The sequence below is a fragment of the Passer montanus genome, unplaced genomic scaffold (assembly GCF_014805655.1).
Source record: "Passer montanus isolate IOZ18808 unplaced genomic scaffold, ASM1480565v1 scaffold45, whole genome shotgun sequence".
In the NCBI taxonomy this organism is placed as follows: domain Eukaryota; kingdom Metazoa; phylum Chordata; class Aves; order Passeriformes; family Passeridae; genus Passer; species Passer montanus.
Genome location: NW_024369373.1, coordinates 7,052,108 through 7,072,659, shown reverse-complemented (window position 1 = coordinate 7,072,659; position 20,552 = coordinate 7,052,108). Strand labels below are relative to the sequence as shown.

General features: G+C 39.7%; 1 protein-coding gene across 7 annotated transcripts in view; it reads right to left on the bottom strand.

The window, feature by feature from the left end:
* Nucleotides 1-20,552, bottom strand: part of SLC12A4 (solute carrier family 12 member 4) — a 47,348-nt gene that overhangs the window by 20,703 nt on the left and 6,093 nt on the right. For 4 of the 7 annotated variants that reach the window (XM_039721113.1, XM_039721110.1, XM_039721109.1 and 1 more), the window contains 3 exons: nucleotides 9,695-9,970; nucleotides 6,240-6,334; nucleotides 4,830-4,961 (listed from right to left, as the gene is read on the bottom strand). In XM_039721113.1, coding sequence (XP_039577047.1) covers nucleotides 4,830-4,961; nucleotides 6,240-6,334; nucleotides 9,695-9,866 — 399 coding nt within the window. In that variant the 5' untranslated portion in view covers nucleotides 9,867-9,970. Of the gene's footprint in view, nucleotides 1-4,829; nucleotides 4,962-6,239; nucleotides 6,335-9,694; nucleotides 9,971-15,028; nucleotides 16,606-20,552 lie in introns of those variants that run through there. The other 3 variants (XM_039721107.1, XM_039721108.1, XM_039721111.1) reach the window with 2 other exon arrangements.

The following is a 20,552-nucleotide window of genomic DNA, read 5'->3' as shown; positions in this document are numbered from 1 at the left end:
GGGCTTGCAGGGGAGTTACCCTGTGAGACCTGCAAGCACAGGGCCAGAGCTGGTCCTCAGCTGTGCCAGTGCCACAGTACCAAAACAAATTAATTCCCTAGACCATCACCTGCCATTTTATATAAATTACCATCCTAAATATCTAACCTGATCAGCTTTGCCAGGTCTATGTATGAGGACAAAATGAATTGTTGTCTGATAGTAACAGAAATTACACTTGTTACACAAGTGGCCTGATCGGGGCAAGGTAAGGATTTTTTACTGAGTTATTCCAGGGCTAGAATTGAGAAGGATCTTCATGGAGTATTATTTACAGTGCACTTGTTTCCTCAAGGAAGGGAAGGTGTAGATACTTTTGACTCCAACACCTTCATCTGATTCACACTTTGTCTCTAACTCCATAAACACCGAAAGGACTAAATAATGTTGCCAGGCACTGGGCTGATATTGCCCAGCACAGGGGCTTCCCACTGTCACATTAATGCACACTTTGCCTCTCAGGGACACATTCCATATAATTTTATCATCATCTATCTGACCATTCATCCATCAACCCCTCCCTCATAACATCTCTGAGCCCATCAAGTGAATTTAGCAGATATGTGGGTATCTCAGGATAAAGGAGTTAAAGAGTTTGTCTAAACTGGCATCTGGGAAAAGAAGCCCATCCTGTTGCTCCTATTATCATCATCTATCTGACCATTCATCCATCAATCCCTCCCTCACAACATCTCTGAGCCCACCAAGTAAATTTATCAGATATGTGGGTATCTTAGGATAAAGGAGTTAAAGAGTTTGTCAAAACTAGCATGTGAGAAAAGAACCCATCCTGTTGCTCCTGCACAGGAGAAGTAAATGGACCATGGTTATTGTGTTTTGTACGTGACAGTCCTCCACACACCATGAAAGCAGGTGAGATTTCAGCCTGCCCTTTACACGCCTCCCAACACCTGCTTCCTTTGCATAAGAATCCACTTTAGCTCAGCTCTTTCCTGCCTTCTGCCCTATGTGGTCCCTGCAGCTTTGCTCCACTGCTCCATTATCTTCTCCCCCACCCTCCTAAATGGCCTCTTAAGCCTATCAAGTTACAAGCTCACTTCGACCACAGAGGAAGAGAAATTGTGCATTAGTGGTACACTTGTGAGACCACTGCAGAGCAGAGCAGCCTAGGAAATTCCCAAGTGTCTGCCCAAGCAAGTATTAGTAAGTGTATCTCAGGAAAAAGAATTTAGTCTGGATTATTTTATCCTGTGGAAAAAAATACTCATATGAAAGAACAATTTACAAATATTACTTGAACTACCTCATTCACAAAAATATTTAATAGCAGTAATCTGCAATGACTTGATCCTTTTTTTCATCACTAAGTGACACTAAACCAGTGCTGAAGTTTTAACAGAATGTGATCTTAAATAAGGGTATTATTAAGTTCAGCCTCAACAGCAACCACATGAAAAAATGTAACACCCCATGCTGCATAAAGGAAATAAAAGAGAGACAATTTGGAGAACACCATTTTAGAACAACCAAGAAGGGACAGAAAAGTCTCGAAAACAGTCTCAATTTCAGTGATGTAGATCATGTTTCTGTTCACTCTCATCAGCTGCAGACACATAATTTATGTAAATATTGATCTGAGTCTGAAGGACATATTTCCATTGTGCCAGTGTGATGGGTTATTAAAGCACTTGGCTGCAGGGCTGAGGGACATTGATCAGCAATGACAGCTCTCATGGTTGCTCTGCAGCATGAGGACAGACAGCAGCACAGAAATTAACTGCCTTGTTAAAGATACATGAACCAAAACAGTATATCTAATTTTTTCCCTCATAAGAAGGGGATATATCTATAGCACAGTGACTGGTAAGTGCTTTATTTCAAAACTGTGTTTAGAAAAGGAAAAGCAATCCAATTTCCACCTTATTACATTGGAGTTCTGACAATTTTACCTGATGTGTACCCTAAGAGGCAATGCTACTACCAAAAGTATTTAGTGGGGTTGCTGAAACAAGATCCTAGGTTCATGTCAAGATGTCTTGCACTGAAATGAATTTGAAAGGATGTGATTTGGCAGGCAGGGCTGTGCTAGGTCCCAAAAGGTCCTCACTTTGAGACCTGTCTTACCTACTCAGAGAATTACAGTCACTTACTGAAAGGATTTCTTTCCTCAGATCATTTTTTAAAAATATCAGATTTAGAGCCTGCTCATCTGCCTTGCTCCAGCTCTTGCCTATGAGATTCCAATTCCAGCAAGTGACAGGCAGGTCACTCTTTGTCACAGCAGCTGAGCACACCCAGTGCAGCACCCACCAAGGGAGGATCACCAGTGAGCTGCTGGTGCTGGAATGTGCCAGACCTCTGTTCTCATGCTCAAATGGCAGGATAAGGCAACTGCAGCACAGTGATTTATACTTCAAAGATGACTAGAAAGAAGTATGTAGAAGAATTCTGTTTGCGCTGTTCCTGAATACTTTCAATCCATACCCTTGTCCAGTTACTGCTTTTAAACTTCCTGGGTTTAATGGTTATAATTATTGGCCAAGGTTTTCAGTAGTCTTATATTCTGCATGATGTTCAAAATTTTATATTGCTCATGGCAAGAGAGGGAGAAGAAATTCAAACTGCAGTTATGATATTGCAGCTGATGAAATTTATCTCAGAGACAGACATGCAGACAAAGGTTTGCCAAAGGAAACTGCAGTGTTTACACAGAAAACACTGAGATATTAATACAGCATGATACTGTCACTTTTGGAAAGGTCACCAAACCCATCCTACAAAAAACATCTGAGAAGTCTGTGAACACACATTTTTGGGACATGGGAAAGCATAATTCAGGAAAACACAGTTATTAAACCTGAACTCCATTTTGCCATAGAAGTAAAGCTTTAATAAAGATAATAGACCTTTTTAATGGCAGTAAACAGCTTGAAAACATGCAAGCATGAATCATATCTAAATGCAAAAATATTAATACCATACCATGCATGGTACTCTACCAGGGATTGAAAACAAGTTCTCAGTTTTCTGGTATTTGACCCATTTTTACCCTGTGAAGTTTTATATACATTTGCTTTAACCAAATGTATACTACAGTCCCATTGCCAAATTCTCCCAATCCTTTTTCCATCAGGGAAGCAAGGGACTAGCTTGCAGACTGCTCTGCATCTTACCCTGGTATTCTGGTCAGGCAATTAATATGGAAATGAAGAACAAAAGTGATCAGAACTTCCTCAAAATCACAACAACTGTATCTGTTGTATCCTTCACCATTCTGCTTTTGTCAGAGAAATAACCAATCTGCTTCTGAGGCAATTAATATGGAAATGAAGAACAAAATGATCAGAACTTCCTCAAAATCACAACAACTGTATCCACCATTCTACTTTTGTCAGGGAAATAATCAATCTGCTTCTAATAGCAAGAGGATGAAAATTATTTTAGATTATGCAATAATACCATATTAGCAGCTGATGCCTGACACTATTCCCACCAAAAGCATGCTAAAACGGAGATGCAGCTGACATTCCCTATTAGTAATGTGAAGGTAAAAGCTTTGGACAAGACTCAGCCATTAGTATAATAGCAAGTACCACACAAAAGAAAATCATAATTAAAATGTTTAAATTACTTTTTTAATGTCAGCTTATAGGACCAGAATGCAGCTACTTCACCCAGGTGACCTTAGCTCAGTCCTGTCATGATGTAACATTAACCATAATATTGCAGCACTTTTAGTGGATGTGGTTTCAAATAAAATTGAATTTTAAGCTTCACGTTAACAAAACAATTTTGTTATACCCAGTGTAAAACTGCAGAGTAAGGAACTGGAGTGTGAGTAAGGGCATTCAGCATGGGGTAACATGCATGTTTCTTGAGAGCACTATTGCTTTGCAACATTATCACTGCCATCTCTCTCTGAAATGGCTCAAGCTTTGTAGGGCAGTGCCAGAAAACCTGCAGAATTCAAGTGCTATCTCAGCTTTTTTGGAAACCTTTCTTTTGACAGAACTTGTAAACAAACTGACATGCCTGCCAGCCATAAAATGCAAGCAGACCACTTGCAGGTGCAGCAGTAACCAAAGCACCTGCAGCCCTGCCAGAGGAGAGAGGAGCAGTTAAACACTGCCCTCCTGATGGAAATCAACAACCAGCAATCCAACCTCACCTGCTGCAGGCCCTCCAGGGCCAGCCCCATGGGCCAGCCATCTAAATGCAGAATTCTGCTTTGGGGCAGAATTCAGTTGCCTAAGTGCCTGACACCAGCATGACTCCTGAGCTGCCCCAGGGTGTCCAATCTGACCTCCACCCTCCAGTCCAGGTGGGTGTTGTCTCCTGCAAACCCTGTGTCATTACCTACCAGCCTTGTAGAGATGTGTCAGATCAGGGCAGCTAAAACAGCACTAGGGAAAAGCTGGAGGGTTGTTTAGTTTTTATTTGTAGTCCACTAAAAGCCTTCTTATCTAAATCCACACCAAGCATAGGGAATGGCACTGCAGTACACAGTTTTAACCACCCCAGCTCTCTGTAACTGGCAGCTAAAACAGCACTAGGGAAAAGCTGGGGGGTTGTTTAGTTTTTATTTGTAGTCCACTAAAAGCCTTCTTATCTAAATCCACACCAAGCACAGGGAATTGCACTGCAGTGCAGTTTTTACCACCACATCTGCCCAGTTCTCTGTAATAGCTGGTTCCCTACAGCTTCTATGGCATTTCTTTGCACCATTGTCATGGCTCCTGAGAGAGGTTAAGAACAAGGGGAGGCCCCAAAAATCACACAGGGAGTCATCCCATTCATCAGTTTTGGCCATGGAGAGAATCTTCACTTACTTTTGATACTTTCTTCTTCGCTCCATCAGTATTTTCTGCTTCTTCATGTTCCTTGACACCTTGAGTAAGATTTGTGTAGTTGACCAACTTGCCAAGCAGAGATGACACTTTTGGTCGTATATCAAGTTCTTCCTGTAGAAGAAGACAACAAGTCAACTTCTGCAGTTCACAGCATTGCTGAAGAGTGGCTGGGATCACACCTTCCTGGGCATGCCTGAGGCCACCAGGGAACACACCAGAAAAATCATCCAGGAAATGACAAGAGTATTTCACTGTGCCTCAACCACTGGTGAGAGGTTTTAATTTTCTGAAAGGAAGGCAACTCTGATAGGAAAAGGCCAAAATTATTCACATGGTGCAGACATTCTCCTTAGGTGCTGAAAAGCAATGAAGTCTGAGCCTTAGAACTGTGAGAAAATGAATGTGTAGCTTGCATGTATCTCTGATGTCAACTTACATCAACAGATATACTTTTTAAAAGGTCAAGCTGCCAAACAAATCAGAGATTTAGTGATTAAACTCTGCTTATTGTAGACATGTATTCAGTCTGATGATTTTATTACATTTTCCAAACTATGTTATCTAATTCATGTGGATCTAGACAAAATTCCCAAAAGCCACACGTATGGAGGGCCTGCCACCTTTATATTCATCCCATCCAATTTCTGTTTCTGGTTTTGGAGCAGGGGGGATAAAAAGAGACCCAGAACAAAATCATTCCATTTCCCTTTCAAAGTAAAGTCTTGCATGTCTGCTAGCACAAGGAGGAATTGCATGGTGAAGAGAAACAACTTTCCACACAGGAAATAAAAACCAGTTGAGAAAGATTTCACTGTCTGCAGCTTTATCATATCTTTAGGTATCACCTTGAACAGTTTTTGGTAAGATCAGTAGCATTATGTGCTTTGTACATGATGCAGAAACTGAGCCCAAATGGGATCATCCCTTAAGGGATGACATGAGCCAAGCACCCCTTTTCTTATTCCTTCCTGTGATCTGACCTGCAGTTGATATGTTTAAAAACCTGATTACAATTCCTTCCAGAAAGGGGCTGAGATAACATGTACCTCCTGCTCAGCACAGCAGCATGGCCTTTGGGATCCTGGTGCATCCTCCCTCTCCTTAGTGCCTGCACACCTGGTGTGGTCCCGTGCTTATGGAAAAGGCCTCCAGCAGGAGTGCCTGCCCCTCCTTAATTGCAGATGTTCACATTTATACAGAGTTATAACTCTGTCTCACAGACCCAGCTGTCACCACACCTGAGCTCTGTCACCACACAGGATGTCCCTGTCTGCTGATGCCCCTGACACCCACAAGAAGGCATGTGGGGGAGAAAGATGTGCTCAACCCCTCCCATCAAGGAAGATCACAAATTACAAATCAGAAGTACAAAAAACAGCTAGAAATTACCTCAAACAAGGCCAGATTTCTGTCATAGTAGTCGCCTCCCTTGCCAGCTTCTGAACTGTTCAGGAAAGGACTGTTTTCTTTATGGTTGCCATGACCTGTGAAGAAAAAAAGAAGGTTTTGATAACCACAAAATGATACTGTAACCTTGAAGAATCCGTAGGGAAAAAACTCATTTCATTAATTGAACATGTTTCTTTTTAGTATCTCAAGTCATGCAATGTTAATAATATCAAAGGTGTTACTCTCAAGGTAGAGTTATTTCTATTTCTACTCCTTGGTTTCATTAAAATAGAACAAGAAGTCACCTCAAAATAAAATTTACAAGTGGGATCACAGCAACAATGCTATATATGCCTTGTGTGTGCTCACTTCTGTAACTGTTTTTATATAGAACAGTGGCAAGCACTGGGACAGCTCCTGTGCATTTAGAAATGACTCCTAATGACAACAGCATCCTTTGAGCTGTGTGTCCAACCCAGTTCAGTACATTTAGTAAGACTGAAGTTTTCAAAGACTAGTAATGACAATACAAAAGAGCCCTCAAAGCACCTTTTTAGCTCTTAAATGCTGTTTGTTATTCATTATGCCCACTAATCCCCAGACATTCAACACCCTTACTGTGTTTTGGACATTCAAGATGCGCATTCTTCAAGCTCCTCTTATACTCTTATATTAAAACCTAATATAATATACATTAAAATCAGAGCATTCCCATATGCAATGAACAATATTTTAAAAAAAAGAACATAGAAGATCTGTAGAGTTTTCTGTAGTGAGTAGTAAAAAAAAAAAAAAAAACCAAAAAAAACCAAACCAAAAAAAAAAGCCACAACCAAGGGCACTATAGTTTAAAACAACCTCTGAGGGGGAAAAAAATTAAATTAATTTCCATCTTCAAAATAAGTTCTTGAACCTAAGTCTCCCATTACCTTCTGCTCAACAAACAAAAATTCTTCTCTTTTGCCTGTACCTCTTCACTCCCTGCTCTCCCAGCCAATACAAATGAATTATTTCCAAGAGCATCTCCTTAAGAGAGGATTAATCCAAGGAATACCTTTTTCTATTTACAAAAGATGTAACCACTACAGAAATTAAAAATGAAAGAAAAAGACATCATTATCTCAAATGAAAATACTACAAGTTAAAATAGTCTACACTGAATACACCAAAAGCAAGAAATTAAACATCTGGATTTTTGGATGCATCTTTTCAATTATTACAGCAATCAATTCAACAAGGCTACACTAAAATATTGTAATACAATTCAAGTGAAAATCTCTCTGCAGTTTGAAATTTGAATCAACTTACAAAATTAACCTAACAGGCAAAGAGGAGAGTCCTCCACTACATACAGTGATCAGCACAAACCACACTGTTACAAAAGTAATTGTTATAAGCCGAAAAATTATGAGAACATTCAGTCCTACTCTTACTGAGGGGAAGGCATGCATGGAAAGCAGCACAATTTTCTGGAAATTGCTGACAGGTGCTTTGACCAAAACTGTTGGAAAAACAATATTCACAAAGAACAGAGGGATTTTTAAGCTTCTGTAAGTAAATACTTAGATGACCAAAATATATGAAAAGAGCAGCCTACTGTGTTTATGTGCCTAGTGCCCTTCTCACAGCTCTGACAACTAACCCCAAAATATTAATGAGCAGCTGCCTTGAACAAGGGGGCTCAGCTTATTTGCTGACCCCACCTACACATAAGTGATGCTCACTTTGCTGTAATTGTAGAATTTTTTACATTACTAGAAAAACACCAGTAAGCTTAACAACACAGCATCAAAATCAAACCGTTATCAACTTCAGCAAAGGTTAAAATCTGCAAAAGCTGCTTGCTTGCTGTATTTGTTATGCTTATACTGGAATATACCAGATCAATTTTGCTGCAGTGTGTGCTGCAGTCCCCCCATCCTGTTGTGGTTGAAGTACATTTACAATTTTTGCTGAGGAAATGGAGTTATCTGCCATACACCTTTTACTTATTAAATTGGACACAAATGATGGTGCAAATTATGACATCAACAGAAATACTGTCTGCTTGATTCTTATATACCCTGGTCTCTGCAGTATCTTCTCCATTACATTTATTAAACTTAGCAATGTCATGAGCAATTTTGGTTTGTTTCCTCAATTCCTATATTATGCACTATATAGGAAATCCTATATATTGGCTCTGGTGACAGTGTTTGGAATATCAGCCGGGGGATTTTTTTATCACTGAATGATTTTTAAAGCAATTCTTTGCTGCCTTAGCTTTCCTCCTTCCATTGGGAACCCTACTTTATCACTGCCTCAAGTCAGGGTGTTCTTTTACTTATAACACTTGGAGAAACTCAACCATTTTATGTACAAAATTCCACTGTTGCCAAAATACATTCATACATTCAATCTCAGTTATTTAAGCAAGATGATAATTCTTTTGCTCTTTCAAAATGTCCTCGTTATCATAATCCACATAACCTCTCCTCAGTTAGTTAAGATTCATACTATCTCCTTGAGCCTGACAAAGACCAGTAACTTAAAATGAATGTTCAACTTGATTGTTATTATTTTTCAGATGCATCTTCATTTTACCACCAGTGAATTTTTCACAACTGATCTGTTCAGAAGACCTCTCTCTCTCTCTAAAGAGCTTCCATCTTCTCTCTCATTCTTCATTTATATGTTCAATTATCACTCAGACCCTTCCCATTAAACTGTCCTTCTGAATTTGACCCCTTGGTCAAATTTATACACCATCCTGCACAGAGGAAGCCCAAACTGAATAGGAAATTCAGTAGAACTAGTAACTGGAAATATAGTATTGATTTTGCAATTGCTAGAGCACATTTTCTTCTTGATGGTTCAGATGATAGAGGAAAAAAAAGTACAACTGGCTTTTTACCACATTCACAGCACTACCTCCATTGTCCTGAAATAACATACATATGAATTACTGCAGACAATGCAAAAATAAAAGTGAACTTCCCTGCTGATCTAATGAAGTGCCACTTTAAAGTCCCTCTCAAACACTGTAGGAAGTGAAGGAGTGTGAGTTTATATGCAAGTTCTTCACAATGACATCCTAGCTCCACATCCCCAATAAGCAGAACTGGAGCTGCAGAGATGTGTGCTAATTCAAGCTACTACATTGCTAACTTCAATACAGCTGATTAAATGACAGCCAAAAATCACCTCCATTACAGCTGCACATTCAATGCAATCTCGTCTTTATGCACATGTTCTAAACCAAAGCATTCCTCTCACTTTCTCTCTTCTCACATTGTGTTTCCATTTCAGGAGTAAAACCTCCAGCAAATCACCATTTCCCCAACAACAATCACAACTGCATTTCAAGAAAACACACCAGGCTGCAGCACAGGGCAGGAACCTCACTGCAAGGAAAAACTTTCTCCAGTTGATTCCCTGTGCCAGTGAGCAACAGCAGCAGCTTCAAAGAGACTTACTTGCACGGGAGCAGGGCGTTATCTCCATCAGTTTGGGGAGGGAGCGGATGTGACCTCGGAAAGCTACTCTGGGGAATTCTGGCCCCAGCTTCACCCCAGGACAGTTCACATCCTGCAGCACGGAGTCCCCGGGGCAGGCACCATCCTGTGACATGCGCACAGTTTTCCTCATCCTTAGTTATCAAGTCTTTGGTCCTGGCCAGTAGCTATGGTGTTAGTTTTCATCATGCAAGATTGATTTGCAAGGAACATTTCTCAAAGAGGGAGCTAAATACTCTGCAACAGAGAATAATTTATTTGCCTTAGTCCCTAATTAATCTCAAATTTTGATGTATTCAAGCTGTATTCCAAGCAGTTTAATGTTTCCTCTTCACTTGTTTCATTGCTCCTCAGTCTTCATTATCTTTCAATAATTAAGGCATTTTATTTCTGAATGCTACTAGTTCTCTTCCAAACCAGATAATTCTATTTACAAACACCACATCAACTATACAGTTTATCTAAACATCTTCAGCAGAGTTCCCCGAACATTCTACTCTCCTACTCAGATATGGGCGCAGGTCCAGGGAACAAGTTCCTCATCCTGTGGATCACCTGAGTTCCTTAAAACATCAGAGATGATCCATGGAACAAAACCTAAAACTCTCAAGTGTGCACGCTCCCACACATTCAAACACAAGAAGCTCAGGAAACACAACAAAAGCAATAAATGGATGTCCAAACTTTTGCGTCACAGCCATGAAAAAACACTGGGACTAAACCGTAGCAGATATTCTACTGACTAGCTTTACTTTGTTCTTCTCCAAAAGGTTAATGTTGTCTTTACTAAAAATAAAATTTAAAAAATTTAAAAAGTATTAAGAACACGGAGGACATTATTCATGTTACTGGTCTCCTTCTGGAAGAGGATTAAGCCAGACAAACAGTTTCACTGCTTGAGCATGCTGAATGCAAGCCTTTTGTGCAAGCCATTGTGTTTCCTTAAGTAACTGAGAGATGAAATCCAGAATTTAGAGACAATTACAAACAAAAGGCATACATGAAAGTAACTAAAAGGCAGATTAGTGAGGATAAATGAAAGCTGAACAATTAGGCACAGTGATACATACTTTATACAGTATTGTAAAGAAAAGACCAGGAAGCTTCACAATGATAAGGCCTCCTCTGCCAGACTAAAATAATCATTGAGAAGGTGGCAAGAGCAGTTGCATGACTTGACCTGTCAAGGTTTTATTTTTCTCTACTGCCAGTTTCTAAACACCCTTACAAAAAACCACCACTCCCCTGCTTCATCATATTCAGATAAAGAAGCGGAAATTAGTACATCTTTAAAAAAACTACAGATTCTTTCATCAGGACATGACTAACCCAGAGATGCTCACCTACTTCTTATGGAATCTTCATCTACCTGGCAAGTTAAGACGTGCTGAAGGCACAGATGGACAGAGCTTTAGTCTCACCCACACAGACAACAAAGTGAACAGAGAAATGACAATTAAGCTACAGCAATATTAAAACATTAAAGAAAAAGCAAATTCTGAAGAGGGCTGAACTTTGATAACAAACTTCTGCCACTTTGCTTCTCCAGGCACATCATAGCAGAGCTCATGCCAGCTGGCAGAGGCACACACAGCCTGCTCCCAGCATCTCAGGAGGAACACAGCCTCCAACACTCTGGAGGCAGGAAAGCTGCACAAAGCTCCAGACACTGCTGTGACAGAGGAGGGTGGCACACAGGGCTGCCACAATCCTCCCTGCCTCAAGTAGCAAGTCTTAAGTGAGGGACTAAATTTCTTCAGATAATTTCAGTATGAATCAGAGTTCAAGTCAGAGCTGGAACTGAAATGCTCAGCTTGACCAATAAACACGTTGGTTTATTTACCCCTTTATAACCAACAAACAGCAGGTATTTCCTAGAAAACCAGCTCAAAGACAGCCCAACACTCCTGCCCTCAATGTAACTTAATTTCTGGAGCACTGTAAGAGTTAGTATCTCACTTGTAATTGTACTATGCATGTACAGGCTCCTTTGTGTCCACCACAGTAACAAACACTGTGATGAAAGAGCCTGTCTAGCAGCTAACACCACATTTTGCTGTTATTCAGACACTATTTCACAAGTATTACTGGCTACAAAACCTGTGATAGTTAAGGGCACAAACTGAGCCATTTTCATGCAAAGGGAGCACTACTTGATCTGCCTTTTTTTTTTTTAATTACAACAAAAAAAATTCATACTTATAAGATTTCATCTACCAGTAACACTGGAATCTAAGATTAGAAATCAGAGTTGATACCCAAGTAGTTGCTGCAGGTTTCCTTTAATATAAGCAATCTAACAGCAGGCTGTTAAAGCCAACTAATCACACAGGCTCACTTCTCTCTCAGAAGGAGATGACTCAATCAGCTGACCCCTGGAGTGCCTTGATGAAATAGCCTGTCTAGCAGCTAACACCACATTTTGCTGTTATTCAGACACTATTTCACAAGTATTACTGGCTACAAAACCTGTGATAGTTAAGGGCACAAACTGAGCCATTTTCATGCAAAGGGAGCACTACTTGATCTGCCTTTTTTTTTTTTAATTACAACAAAAAAAATTCATACTTATAAGATTTCATCTACCAGTAACACTGGAATCTAAGATTAGAAATCAGAGTTGATACCCAAGTAGTTGCTGCAGGTTTCCTTTAATATAAGCAATCTAACAGCAGGCTGTTAAAGCCAACTAATCACACAGGCTCACTTCTCACTCAGAAGGAGATGGCTCAATTAGCTGACCCCTGGAGTGCCTCTCCTGTGCATGCACCTTGACACGCTGCAAATTACCTCTAAAGAGAGCCTAACCTAAATAAAACCCAAATAAAACCCTGATTTATAGATGTTTTAAGACAGGCAAAACATATCCCACTTTGGAAAGCAAGTTAGTTCTGTGTGATTTATTTGTGCTTTCTCAGATTTTCATGTGCCAGTATGTTCTGCAAATTTCTACACAAGTGGCAATTAAGACACAATTTACTTTGATTTTTGATCACAAAATCAAAATATGTTTGCTACATTTAACTGTTCTCACAAGACCTAGAAGCAAATTAACACACCCACGTTAGGTATTCTATTAGGAAAAAAAAAAAAAGGAGAAACAATGGGATTGCCCCATTGCTCCAAACAGAAATTATTGCATAATCAGGTTTTATTAGTCAGATTATTTTGAGGGCATTTGTTCACAGCCTTATGGATAAAGTTTAATATAAAAAGTTGTCCAGGTCCATTTTCATCACACTTTGGGGATTTGGTTTGTTTTTTACAGCTCTTGAGACACAGTTTCCCAGATGTCACTGAGGATCATGCTCATGCTGCTCCTCCCAAAGGCTGCGTGATGTTCACAGTGCTCATCACTCACAGGCCATCAAGACCTGCAGGTCTGGGTATTGCTGAGAAACAGAAAATCCTCAACAAGCTTCCTGGACTCTGCCAGCAGTCCAAGAACCCAGGGATTTGCACATCCCAGCAACCAAGTCCTTCTAGCATAACCTAAGAAACATGCAGACAACAATTTGATTTCAAATACATTCCAAGTCTGCTTCTATTCATGTGGTTCTCACATGTGTTTGGACTAAACAAAACTCATTCATTCTCAGAGCTGTTATGGAATATTTTTCTTGGCTCATTCGTGAGACTATACCAAATAATTTAATGCACAATTATGCTTTTGCAGATATCGCCACCTTGACATTTCATTAACAGAAATCAGACATTGCTTCTTTTCTTAAACTACTTTCAACAATTTAGCAAAAATCCTAATCCAACATCAGCAGCAGTCCAAAATAAAGATAACTTTAAGCAATAATAAAAAAGACAGACTATTAGAAATACTTGTTTCTCCATGGACAACACACAACTAGCCAGAAACACAAAGAATTTCTAAGATGAAAATTCTGGTTACAAACTCATTTATGGCAGCAGAACAGGCAGCTGGCAACATGGGATCTGATAATGAGAAATACTTATTTTCCCTTTAGCTACAAAGTAGTCAGTAGCACCCAAAACACTTTTTCATGAAAAAACTGAAAGTCAGGATTTAACTTTCATATTTTTAAGAACTGAAAACAATAACTCCTTTATTTTGCAGTAGGAAAAAGACAAAAGTAGCAAAGTGACATTCCAAGCTCAGGAAAAAAAAACATTTCTCAAAATGTTTTGAAAACTCCACTAAGTTCTTGTTTTGAGGCTGGGCTGGTTTAGGTGTGGAGGGTTTTTTAATAGGATTATTGTATTTACACCAGAAATAGGAGAAACAGGAAATAACCACTATTGCATCTAGTTAGACAAAACTCATTCACACTACAAATAAGGCATTGCTAATGAAATAACCAATTGAAATCTGTTAATGCCAGCTCACACAAGACCTTGGGCTACCAGGTCATTTTCACTGAAGGTGGCAGAAAGCACAAGCTGTAAAATCCCAGCTGTAAAATCCCAGTATTTCATGAAAATAAAGGTCAAAGCCACACTAGATAAGAACCCACACAACAATGAGGCTTATGAGTGGGAAGCACTGCAGAATGAAAGGACGGACCTTTCCCTGGAGAGCTTTGAGATCCTCTGTACTTGAAACACAGGCTCAAACAATCAGTTTCACTGAACACTCACATCCCTGTTCCAGACACAATTCCCATCAGAAACTGCAGCTTAAACACCAGACTACTGACATCTGTGCTCATGTTAACACTATATGTTGTTCATTCACTATTATAACATTATTTACTTTGTTGTTAATTGACACTGTCAATATAGTTTGAGTTTACTGGATTTTATCCAACTGTTAAAGCTGTGATTCTTAAGACTTATTACTAACTACAGTACACATTTATTATCAGCAGCAGTGATGGCACAAAAAGCATAATTATACCCAAAAACTAAAATAAAAAGCTGTATTATTGATAATACAGTCATTCCTCTGAACCAGTTCAGAGTTTAAAAGAAGGCACTTGCTTGTGCTTTGCTTGAAAGGAACAGCCAAAACTTACCCAGACAACATCCTATGCAACAGATAGGCTGGAGCAGAGTACCAAATTAAGTATACAATTAAGCACAGATCTTAGATTTATCCCTAGATAAACATGTGTGAAGACTTCTACTGTACTCTTCAAAACTAGATTAGAGAACAGCCTTACCCATCAAGTTGTCTGACCCTACACAACTCGAAGGATTTAACAATTTAATAACCCTGTGTTTCAGAAAGTATTATGACTTTATTTTTCAGTTAAGATACATTGATAGTTTCAGAACACTTAAAATTCTTTGTAGGTGCTAATATCAACATAAAATACTTACCCTTTAGCAATAGTTCTTTGACATTTTCAGTAACTTGGTTTACCATTATTCTTCCAGCTCTTAGCACATACTTCAGTAAATGCTTCCTCTGTGAAGTCTTGAGGATTGGTCAACTTTAATAACGTTGTATTTCCAAAAGAACTGTTTTTACCTGCTCTGACAGAGTGCTGGCTGCAATGCTGAATTGGACTGATCTCTTCCAAGAAGCAAGAGGTCCTTACAGAAAGTTAAGCTGACACTGATATAATCCTGGCATTATAATCCTTTCAACACCGAGAAAATACACAAATATCAGGATCTTAGTGAAAATGCTACTTGTGAAATCCAAGCCCAGCCACACTCAAGAGGCACATTGCAGTTGTTTGCACACTAAGAAAAGCGTGCCACAAATCTGCTGCTTGCTGAGTGTGGAACCAGACAGGGTTTTAAACCTGCTAGTGCCACCAGAAGTGTAGCTCTGTGACGTTAGCCCTGCAGGCATTTCAGCTTTCAAGTGATCTGATTCTTTCCATCTTCAATACACTGGATGACCCATTAATGGATGAACCACACGTGAGACCACAAAAAAAACTAGCAGCAGGATGAAATGGGAGGTTTATATAAGACACACAAGAAATACTAACTTACTGATTCTAAGCACTTCATAATTACCAGAGCCCCCACCATCCTGCCCATCCACAAGGAGATTCTCTGCATACCAGCACACACCTCACCAAGACTTATCTACATGCTGAGGTAGGTGCAGTCACCAGGAATACCTGTGTAATTAAAGATGCCAAGTCACTTTTGAGAGATTGGATTTAGGAACTCGCATCACTTGGGAGCTTTCATAATATAACCTGTCACTGCCAGATGAAAAAAAACCACTATAAAAACAACCTTTATTTCACCGTAATCCACTTCAGAGGTTCTTTCATGTGGAATGACTCCAAAACCATTTCTCACAATTATCCTTCCCGAAACTCCATCCCTTCACATGCATGAGGGCACCTCAGATACAACACACCTTCTATCAAAATAGAGGGAGCAGCATTCTGGTATTTTCCCTACCTCAGGAAAAGCCTCTTATCTTGCTGTAAGATGTTCTCACTTTCTTTGTTGAAGGACTGCAAAATACATCTATGAGACCAGTATGCAGATTCCATGCAATATTCAACTCATATTCAACTTTCTTTCTGATACCAAAAACAGAAAATTCTTTTCAGCCCTATACATGTTCAACTGACCATGGCTTCACAGCACAAAAGAGAGAACAGAAAAAAAGCCCAAAAAACACACACCACCATTTTGGACGTACCTGTTCCCTCCTCCAGCTCAACACAGAAAAAAAAAATACAATTGCACAGGCACAAACCTTGGAGTGAGAGGAAGCAGATGGGAACAGTGACCACTAAAAGCCAGTATTGCCACCAGCTCAAAAAACTTCCTACAGGGAACAACTGGAAAGAAATAAGATAAGAGCTAGGATGCTAAATATGCTCCAGACATGCAGAAAATGACAGAAGAAGGGAGATTTAATAACTTTGAACATTTCAATGTATGTACACAATGGCCATTTACAGACATCTATCTGCTATCATCCATTCCTGGAAGACAGCAGAAAGATTTTGGTGACCACTTACAAGCTGATTGTGAAACCCTGAATGTCATTAGTTTTCAGTCAGTTAACTCATACAGAAAGTGCTGAACATCAGATATTTCTTTCATTTGAGAAGTACTGTGTTCCATGTGGAAACCAAGTTCATGAGAGTTTGGGGTTTTTTTAAGGCAAGGAAAAAGGAAAGGGGGAGGGTGTTTCAAGGAGGAGGAAGAAAAAAGAAAAAAAAAGTTAAGCAAATCCAAGGATGACCTTTCAGTGTGAAGTGCTACAAACAGCCAAAACTCACTATAACTCTGGTCAAAATACTTAGAGAAATTACAAGTCAGCATGATACTTCTCCAAGTAAAGGGAGTAACTCCTTCCCACTGAACATCTCAGAGGGTGGAGAGAGATCTGACACTGCACATGATAAAGAGCAAACCACTGTTCTTCTAAAATGCAAATATTTTGACACACATTTACAAAGAGCCCACAAGTCTCCCAGAACAGCACAACACACTTCCCACAGTATAACACAGCACAGACCAAGAAGTAGTTAGATATCTGGAGAAGCCACAGTGGCTTTTACCATCATTTTACAGAAAGTTCATCTGTTTGCAAGAGCATCAGAGCAAGTGGGTATAACACAATAGCTTAGAGAAACTCTTCAAAGAGCAATCAACAGCATTAGATCACTCTTCTGCTTCACCAACCAGGAATTAGGCAGCTGGAACACAATCTAAGTCAGAAAACACTCCAAGATGTGTAATAGTGAGTTTGCTCCCACTAAATACATGCTTCTACCAAAAGGTCTACAATACAGTGTCTTAAAAGGGCAAAGGCAAAATATTGCAATTAAATAATTCTCTCTGTGTTGCCTTGAGTTAGAGCTTTAAAGCTCATTGCATGTGTGCTTAAAAGACATCTTAACACAAGGCAGATGATCATCCCACTGTCTGCTTACACAGAATTGGGATTTACCAATCATGGCTCAGCTATCTCCTTTCATGATTGGCCACCATGTCACAGAAATTAACCCCTGACATTGTCACCAGATTTCCTGGAACACAGAAACACAACAAGAGTGAGTGGTTTGTGTTGGCCTAGACAAAGAAGACAAGACAAAAGTTCCACGCAGGAGCTGAAGCAAGGGTTGGCTTGTGATGCTCTCGAAACAGCCATGCCCCAGCACAGGGTGCAGAACACAAACAGGAATCAAAGGAAAGGAAGGGATGTTGTTGAGGGGATGGGAGTGGTCAAGTGGTACTACTGCCAAACACTTCACATTGTGAAATCACAGACTGGACATTAAAACCTTAGCAGAACAAAGCCAAAAAGATACAGGAGCGGGAGGTTCTAAAATCAGATCTGCAAGACAATTAACAAACTTCTACCTTTGTGTCAGCTCTGGACACAAATATATATTACAGCAAGTAGTAGAAAAAGTAAGATTAATTATACTATTCAGAAGAGGATCAGCAAGACAAAGCTCCTGAATGCAAAGGCAGAGGAGAAACAGTAATGTGCTGTCCTCCACCAGAGACAGCAGCAGCTATGCCATCCTCTTGAATTACTCCCAGTCCTGACTCAGAACTGACCTCCTACATGGAAATCCAGAGTGGACTTTGCACACAGTAACTAAGCTCAGGGCTACTCAGCTTGCAAACAGAGACAGGGCCATAAAATAAAACAGCATTGCTATAGATAATTTTATGGAAAATAATTATACTCCAGGGCATAAAAACTGTGTTTAACTGCAGCAATCAGCAATGTAAAGTATGCAAGAGCAAGTCTCAACAAGTTTGCCCTTCTTAACTCAGCAAATGAGCAGCTTCTAATGGCACACCATAAAACTCCTTTTTTCCCTTTGACATGGAAGTGAAAGTCAGAAGGTTGTATGGTCTGCTTCATGATAAGAGGGTAAATGCAGTGATTGAATGATGTTCTAAATCCCTCAGATAAATAGAAGAAATTGCTGGCTACTGGTAGGAGATGAAACTGAAGGCTGGTAATTAGACTGCAGGGGGAAAAAAAACATGTAGTCTTGTTGAGGCATAATTACCTTGAACCTGTCCGTAGCACAGAGTGCCTCTGCCCTACACAGAGCTCTGCATTGCTCCCCTGCAAGGATCTGGTTACACAATCCCTGCCAGCCAGCCTCCAACAGCAGCTCACAGCTTTGATTCTCGTTCCTAAAGCAATCGATGGATTGCATCCTCATGACAGCACAGACCACGTGCCAATCAATGCAAGAGCTGGGCTTCTAGGACAATGCAGGTCACTTGGGTGGAGAGAAAGGAGCAAATGAAGCATTCTGCATTCAGGAGGATGGACCTGTGGGCCAAAAACCCTGGAGAGATTAGGCAAACCCAAACTGTGAATACCTGTGGAAATGCTGGCACGCCATGCCTTACACAGAGGAGCCTCCTGGAGCAGCACTGTGACCTTCAGTACAGAGGAGGGATGACAACCACCCCTTCACCAGCCCCAGCCACCTCCTCCCTCACGCCCTGCCCTGCCTGGCACTGGCCTCTCATCTTCTGCTCAGCAAAATGCCATTTCATTTACATTTCCAATAAGTCTAAAGCATAACTGCCAAGTTATCAAACTCCCCATTCATCCATAAGCTAATTGAGTAAAAGCTTTTTTGGGGGCAATTAGCACTTTATTCTGCATGTCAAATTCCATCTCTCTGTCCTACAGAGCACAAAGAAGATCAAAAGATGATTAAGAAAGAACTCCACCTGGTACCTTTAACAGCAACAAAAATTTGAGAAAATGTATTCCCAGAACTGTTCTGACCTGTACCTCTGCTGCTCAGACATGATTTAATACTGCTGGAGAGTAAACAACCTTCTTTTCCAAGCCATACCTAGAACCCACCTCAAAATCTAAAGCCCTATTAAATGCCTGTCAGGAAAAAAAAATGCTACTCCATTCACTCCAGGAGCTTCTTTTTATGGTTCAAAAGTGACAACTTGAAACTTGTGAAACAGTGTTTAAAATAAAAGCCATAGGGAACAAATAGGCAGTAAACAGGCTACAAAATAGCCTCCACACACAGTTACATATATATATACAGATATATATGCAGTTACAGTATACAAAATGTTGTCATATTCAAATTCCAGAAAGTTTCAAATTCACTACACGCATTGTAAGGGCTGTATTTTTGCATAGACCTTTTAAATTTAAAGACAGACATATTAACTGTCATGTATTTGAGTCTGTGAAAAGACTAATTTTTTTTTGTGTATGTATTTTATGTTGCTTGCTTAAAACAAAGATATTGTTTGGCAATTGCTACAGCAGCCACTGTGAAAGATGCTCAGTCCTCCATGCATGACAAAATCCAAGCATGCTGAAAGAAATCATCCAAAGCAGCTCAACTGAAAGAGCAAGAACAGTACTACTCATTGCTAAGGGACCACTTGGCAGCACTTAAACAGTTGCCTATTGAAAACTAATAATTAAGAAAGAGATTTTACTAAATCAAACCAAAAAAAATCCTGGAACTTTATTATCTGAGAATAAAAAATCAGCTTAGTAAAATTAAGAGATGCAAAATTTCCAATTCAGAGGTTACTGAAGGCAAAGGAAACTCCCCTAAAATGTAATTCAAATAGGCTTTAACCATGTCTGAAAATGGTGCATTTTTTTTCTCTGTAATTCAGGTCACAGAACAAACTATTTAAAGAGCAACCTTGAACCAACAACTCGAAGATGTGGACCTTTTGATTAAAGAAATCTTGCTCCATGCTAATAGCAATTTTTCTGTAATTTAAAGCAGTCTGCACATTATTTGCTGCATCACAATAAAAAACAGATGTAAATCCTTAACTTGGTCTTGAAAGGCGAAAAATCACCAAATGCAGCTTTTCTCTGCCTGTGGCACTGGGTATCCCCCATCCTGTTACTTGCACTTCAAAACAAGGCAGTGATCAC